Source organism: Calidris pugnax, unplaced genomic scaffold (assembly GCF_001431845.1).
Source record: "Calidris pugnax isolate Ruff unplaced genomic scaffold, ASM143184v1 scaffold341, whole genome shotgun sequence".
In the NCBI taxonomy this organism is placed as follows: Eukaryota; Metazoa; Chordata; class Aves; order Charadriiformes; family Scolopacidae; genus Calidris; species Calidris pugnax.
In genome coordinates this window covers 434,012-440,935 of record NW_015091149.1, presented here as the reverse complement: position 1 = coordinate 440,935, position 6,924 = coordinate 434,012, and the positions used below count along the sequence as shown (strand labels likewise).

The following is a 6,924-nucleotide window of genomic DNA, read 5'->3' as shown; positions in this document are numbered from 1 at the left end:
CGGGCGAGCTTGGGGCTGCGGGCCGGGGAGAGCACCGGGGGTGAGGAGGGCGGGGAGGGGCGGAGGCCGAAGGTCACCGAGCGCGGGGGGCGCGGACGGGGGGACTCCGGGGACCGGGCCGGGGCCGCCGTTTGCCGCCCCATCCCGGCTGACGCCTCTTCTCCCGTTCCCCCGGCCCCGCGCAAGGTGGACGCAGCGTACGGCGACAATGGCCTGGACTCCGGTAGGTGCCGGGGCCCTCGGGCCGCCCCCCGTGACCCTAGCGTGTCCCCCCGCGGCGGCGACAGCCGGTGACACCCCCCCCACTCTCCCATCCCCCATCACCCTGTGACATCTCCTTCCAGCGCTTTTCATGGAAAACGCCCGGAAAAGCAGCATCGTGTCACGGGCCAACAGCATCGGCTCCACGAGCGCCTCCTCCGTCCCCAATACGGGTGGGTCCGGGGGGCTCCTCCTCTCCCTACGGGGGGGGTCTTTCCACTAACGGGGCTCCCCAGCCCGGAGTGGGGCTTCCCAGCCCTCAGCCCCGGGCCGAGGGGGCAGGATCCCGGCCCCGGGAGGGCTCTGCGGGTTCCAGCAGCGTTTGGAGGAGGGAAGGGGCCGGGGAACCCCGAGGGAGCTGCCGGCATCTTCCTCCCGGGGGGCTGGCAGTGCCCCCGGGGTGTTTGTCCTTGTCCTGACCTGCTGGGGCTGCCTGTTCCCCCCCCACCCCGGCCATGGGGCTGGCCTGAGCCTGGAGCTGTCACCCCCCAACCCCTCCCCGTGCATCCCTGCCCCCCTGTCAGCTCCCACTCACCCCAGTCCCGTCCCCGCAGATGACGAGGACAGTGATTATCACCAGGAGCCCTACAAGGAGTCGTACAAGGACCGGCGCCGGCGGGCGCACTCCCAGGCAGAGCAGAAGAGGCGAGATGCCATCAAGGTACCCCGGGGGGGCTGCCTGTGCTGCCACTCACAGGTCCCCAGGGCCCAGCAGCACCTTCCCCACCCCCCCTTTGGCTGCTGGATCCATCCTCCCCCTCCTCCAGCTCAGCTCTGGCTGCTGGGAGCTGGGATTTGGGACTTGACACCTTTTTGAAAGAACCACTCCCACGTGGGTGAACTCCAAACACCTGAGTGGTGGCTCCGTTTCCCCACAGAAAGGCTACGATGACTTGCAGGCCATCGTCCCCACCTGTGAGCAGCAGGATTTCTGCATCGGCTCCCAGAAGCTGAGCAAGGCCATTGTCCTCCAGAAAAGTGAGTCTCCAGGGTGGGGAGAGGGAAGGGAGTACTGTCAACCCCCAAAACGCCTCACGAGAGCCGTGCAGGGGCAGAGGTTTAGCACTTGGGGACCTTCTGGTGTGATGATGCTCTGGGGGAGCCCAGGTGCTGGCTGTTTCCATCCAGAGAATCAGGGCAGCTGGAGCTGATGCTGCCCAGGTGTGGACACCTCAGGGCATTGTCTTCCACCTTCTGTGGGGATCTTGGGGGCTCGTGTCTGCTCCTCAAATCCTTCCTCTGTGTTTTCATGCTCAGCCATTGACTACATCCAGTTCCTGCACAAGGAAAAGAAGAAGCAAGAGGAGGAAGTTTCTACTCTCAGGAAAGACGTGATGGCCTTGAAGATCATGAAAGTGTAAGAGAAGAGCAGTCGAGCTGCTGCCCCCCTCTTCCTGCTGTTCTCCCCTGGCCCTTGCAGGGCTCCGTGGATGCTCTTGGTGCTTCATGGGCAGCCTGGCACCCTGAGCACCAGCCCTGTCCCTGTCACCGTTTCTCCTCCAGCAGCTCGTTAGCACAGGTCTGTCCCGGGTCAGTTGGTGCTGCCGCTGAACACAGGGTGTGGGGTTTGTTTCAGGAACTATGAGCAGATTGTGAAAGCTCATCAGGACAACCCTAACGAGGGGAAGGACCAGGTCTCCGACGAGGTGAAGTTCAATGTTTTCCAAGGCATCATGGATTCCCTCTTCCAGTCCTTTAACGCCTCCATCTCGGTGACGAGTTTTCAGGAGCTCTCAGCTTGTGTCTTCAGCTGGATCGAGGAGCACTGCAAGCCCCAGGTGGGTGTGGGGGAGCTGCTGGTGGGGCAGAGGGACACGTGCCCTGGGCTTTTGGGGGAGTCACTTCCCAGGAATGGGTCCATTCCTGCCCTGGAACAACTGACCGTGTCCCCCCTCTCCCCCCAGACGCTGCAGGACATTGTCATCGGGGTCCTGCACCAGCTGAAGAGCCAGCTCTACTGACCCTCCCTGCAGCGCCGGGGCCACCGCGGGGACGGGGCACCTCCTGCCCAGTGCCAGGCACCAGGAAGGGCCCGGCTGTTGGTAAAACCGCTCTCAATTATTTATTTTGTTAACTAGAAACCAAACGGGGGCTGCGCGGCCGCCGCTGCTCCACGGGTGCTGTCACTGGCTGCTACCAAATACTTGTAGGGACAAGGGCACCGCGCGGCCACCAGCGCTCGCTGCGCCTCCTGAGAGCTTCTGTCTACACACCCCCCTGCAGCTCCAGCTCCACCCGCGCTGCCAGCCCTGATTTGAGTTTGTTTCTGTTCTTATGAATCACTGAATTCACTCTGAGGTGTCACAGCATGGGCTGTGCAGAGGGTGTCACACGCTGCTGTCGGTGCGGGTCATGGTTGTGGCCAACACACACCCCCCCACAGCCAGTAGTGACGGCTCCAGGCTCCTCCCGCGCGGTGACACCCACAGTGGGCTCTGTCCCCTGCCATCAGGCTCCTGCTCTCACTTTTGGGGGCAGCAGGTATTTCCTTCAGGCTGTTTTTTCCCTCTCCGAGGCAGCTCAGCTCCAGGCTCCGCAGTTTGAGCGCTGCAGCACGAGAATGTTTAAGCTACTGCTTCTATCTGCATTTAGTAGCATAAAAAAAAGCCCTCCTTGTGGGGTTGATTTTTATACAAAATTATTCTTCAAAGCTGCATTTGGGTGTCCTTTTCAATGCTGTGTGATGGAAACCCCCATGTGTAACCCTGTGCTGATGGAGCACACCAGGGGGGTGGTGTCTCACCAGGAAGGTGTTGCCCTGTGAGGAAGAAGCTCCTCTCCTGGGGGCTCCGTGGCTGAACGGGGGGCACAGCCCAAGCCCTGGTTAATGGGAGGAGGGGGAGTTTTACAGACCTCACGTGTGAAAGCAACATATTTTTCTATTGTGAAAAATAATGAAATAAATTTTGCTGAATGTTTTAATGTGGGGTTTTTTTTTGCTTTATTTCTGAGTTCCCCGGAGCCTTCCCCTAGAGCTGCTCAGAGATGCATCACTAGTTCCTGGGGAGCTCGTTACCCCCTCCTGGCTCTTCCTTTCCCCACCCTGGGGAGCCCCAACCCCAGCCCTGGCCCCCCATGAACAGAGAAAACACCACAGCAAAGCAGAGCTGAACCAAAAACCCGTGTTTAATGGGTCGTTTTCTCACATACCCCTCAGTGCTGCTTCGAGGAGCGGCTGAAATGGGGTTAGAGCTCTGCAGCAGGAACAGGCACTGGCCCATTTGCGTCCCCAAGGCCCCTGCTGCTTTGACAGGAACACGAGGGGCTCTTCCCCAGCACCCCCAAACCTCCCCCAGCCCCACAGGACGCCCCGACCTCGGCAGCAATAAATACCCTCCCCTCTGCAGGCGAGGCAGCGGGAGGGCTCAGCGCTGAGACATTCCCTCCAACCACCCCTCCAGCTGTGAAGCATTTTAAAACAAACGCATATAAACGTGGGACAAACCCAAGCCCTGCAAAAAAAAAGAGGGGAAAAACCCCCCCAATCCAACAGCTGAGTTTCAGCATCGGCTCCTCCTGCCCTGGGGGCAAAGACCTCCCCCCAGTGGCTCAGACAGCCGCCGGCAGCGTGACATTGTGGTCCTCGTCCGTCTCGATCCCCACCTCCTCCTGGAGAAGCACAGGGCTCAGCAGGGGCTGCGCCAGCCCCACAGCGTGGGCAGAGCCCCCCCACCATCTGGGGAACAGCCCAAGCCCCCACACTTACAAAGAATTGCTTCTTGCTTTTGGGGTACCCCTCCAGGATGGCCTCCAGCAGCTCGGTTGCCTGGTGAGACGGGGCACGGTGAGGGCTGTGGGGCAGCGCTTGGGGACTGTCCCCCCAAGGGCTGCCACAAGCCAGCGGGGCTGGGGACAGCGTGGGGACAGCTCTAACACCAGCAGAGCCCAGTTTGCTTCCAGGGACAGGCAGAGCTCGGCAGGGACTCAGGCGTTTGGGGCAGAAACACGGCCTTTTCATAGAATTGTCCAGGCCGGAAGGGACCTCCAAAGGCCATCTAGTCCGACCCCCCCGCAGTCAGCAGGGACACCCCCAACTAGACCAGGTTGCCCAGGGCCTCGTCGAGCCTCTCCTTGAATATCTCCAGGGAAGGGGCCTCAACCACCTCCCTGGGCAACCTGTTCCAGTGCTCCACCACCCTCACAGTGAAGAACCCTCTCCTCATCTCCAGGAGATCCTGCTGCAGTTGCAGCCCAGAAGGCCAATCCCATCCTGGGCTGCATCAAAAGCTGCGTTGCCAGCAGGTCCAGAGAGGGGATTCTGCCACTTTACTCTGGTGAGACCTCACCTGGAGTATTGTGTGCAGGTCTGGAGCCCTCAGTATAAGAAGGACATGGACCTGATGGAGAGGGTCCAGAGGAGGGCCACAAGGATGATCAGGGGGATGGAGCACCTCTGCTCCGAGGACAGGCTGAGGGAGCTGGGAGTGTTCAGCCTGGAGAAGAGGAGGCTCTGGGGAGACCTAATAGCAGCCTTCCAGTACCTGAAGGGAGCCTACAGGAAGGCTGGGGAGAACCTTTTTAGAAAGGCCTGCAGTGACAGGACGAGGGGCAATGGCTTCAAGCTGGAGGGGAACAGATTTAGACTGGAGATGAGGAGAGGGTTCTTCACTGTGGGGGTGGTGGAGCACTGGAACAGGTTGCCCAGGGAGGTGGTTGAGGCCCCATCCCTGGAGATATTCAAGGTGAGGCTTGACGAGGCCCTGGGCAACATGGTCTAGTTGGGGGTGTCCCTGCTGACTGCGGGGGGGTGGGACTAGATGGCCTTTGGAGGTCCCTTCTGGCCTGGGCAATTCTATGAGTCTATGACCCCCTTGGTACCCACGAGTCTTCCCCAAACCCGCACAGCCCCGTGATGGCACCCAGCGCGGCCGGAGAACACTCCCTGCTCCAGAGCCTTTGCTCAGCAGAGGCAGGAGGGAGCTCAGCTCCAACAGGGACTGCTCCCCGCGCTGCCCAGCAGAGCCCACGTCCCACTCAGAGCGCCAGTGTCACCCCAGGGCTGTCACTGTCACCACCATGGCACTGCCCACCCGCCCCGGCACGATGGCACAGCCCTTACCATCCTCTTCCTCCTCCTCCACTCCTTGCAGTACAGCTTCTGCTCCCGACAGACCTGCAAACCACGCAACAGTGAGAACAAACCAGGGAGGTGCCCGGTGCCAAGGACCCACCAGACGTCCCAGCCCCAGCCAGAAGGTGATCCAACAGCACAGAGGGCTCAAAAGACCCTGCAGGGACACGACCCTCTGTGAAATGTCACCCAAGAGAGGAAAAGATGAACTGATCAAGTGGCTGGTGACCACGGGAAGCAAAGGTTGGCCAGGAAGAGGCAGCCCAGGCTGGTCCCCAAGTCACCCCAGAGAGTTGCCACTATCACAGACACAGCTGAGGCTCAGCACGGGCTCTGGGGAGCAGCCGGGGTCCCCCACAACCCCCTGCCTCTGTTGCACTGGTGTCACAGAATCACAGAATCTTCTAGGTTGGAAGGGACCTTAAAGATCATCTTGTCCAACCATCAACCTAACTGACAAAAATAGACACCCACACAACAAACAAGAAGCATCACCATCACTAAACCAGACCTCCCAGCACTACATCAACCCATCTTTTGAACACCTCCAGGGATGGGACCTCAACCACCTCCCTGGGCAGCCCATTCCAATGCCTGATAACCCTTTCAGTGAAAAAATTTTTCCTAATATCCAGCCTGAACCTCCCCTGGTGCAACTTGAGGCCATTTCCTCTCGTCCTGTCGCCTGTGACTTGGGAGAAGCCTGAATGGATTGGGCTGGGGAACTGGGGAACCCAGTGGAGGCTCTGGTACAACTGGCCCAGCCCCTGCCAGCTCTTTACCTTCTCCTTTTCCTCCGGCGTCACGTGGTTGGTGGCAGATTTCATCCTCTCCAGCTTCTCCGTGTACCCGGCGCAGTCCTTCCTCAGCTCCTCAATCTCTCTGGCCACCTCGGGGGTTGTCATGGAGCTGGTCAGGTCCTTCAGCTCTGGAAAGGAGACACCCATCACCGGCAGGGCCAACAGCCCGGGCACGGCCGCCCGGGTGCCTGCGGGTCCCCAGGTACTCCCGGTGCCGAGGGGCCCGGCCGGGCGCACTCACCCGCCTCCATTTGCCGGCAGCTCTGCTGCAGAGCCTGCACCTTGGAGGAGAGCGCGGCGATGTCCCCGTCCAGGCCGCGGAGATCGGCATCGCTGGCGGCCGGGAGCTGCTCCTGCGGCGAGGCGGGGGGTCGGCGGGGGCGGCTGCCGGTGGTGGGGGGCAGCGGCGGCGGCGGCACCCGGGGCTCACCTGATCGGCGAAGTAGATCTTCTGCTTCCCGTAGGCCTTCTCGCGGATGCGGCCCTGCTGCGCCAGCTGCTCCAGCGCCTTCACCACGGCCTGCGGGACGGGGAACCGTCAACCGGGCCCCGCGGCCCCCGGCCCCGCGTCCCAACCCCGGTTCCGCTCACCGCCTTGCCGAGCCCGTGCTCCCGCTGCAGGTTCCCGAAGGCGTCCTGGGCGCTGTACGGCCGGTTCTGCTCCCGCAGGTACTGCAGCAGGACGGCGGCGGCGCCTCCTGCGCGACAGGCCGCCGGTCACCGAGACCCGCGGGGGCCGCCACGGGAAGACGGCGACCACCCGGCGCCCTCTCCCCCGTCCCGCCCCGCCCC

The 6,924-nt window shown here is 61.8% G+C and overlaps 2 protein-coding genes across 2 annotated transcripts; one reads left to right on the top strand and one right to left on the bottom strand.

Annotated features, from left to right (window-relative positions):
- Positions 1–159: 159 nt before the first annotated feature.
- Positions 160–3,183, top strand: MLX (MLX, MAX dimerization protein). The gene is made up of 7 exons (XM_014959205.1): positions 160–223; positions 345–434; positions 816–922; positions 1,140–1,239; positions 1,519–1,618; positions 1,838–2,039; positions 2,166–3,183. Exons 2-7 carry the CDS (start codon positions 353–355, stop codon positions 2,220–2,222), a joined length of 648 nt encoding a protein of 215 aa, XP_014814691.1. The 5' UTR covers positions 160–223; positions 345–352; the 3' UTR covers positions 2,223–3,183.
- A 186-nt stretch (positions 3,184–3,369) lies between these two features.
- On the bottom strand, positions 3,370–6,849 carry PSMC3IP (PSMC3 interacting protein; the record flags this gene model as incomplete). Its single annotated transcript, XM_014959067.1, has 7 exons — positions 3,370–3,870; positions 3,968–4,027; positions 5,321–5,374; positions 6,115–6,260; positions 6,374–6,485; positions 6,563–6,652; positions 6,724–6,849. Coding segments are annotated over 7 exons (648 nt in total), but the record flags the coding sequence as incomplete, so codon positions are not given.
- Between the last annotated feature and the right edge of the window lie 75 nt (positions 6,850–6,924).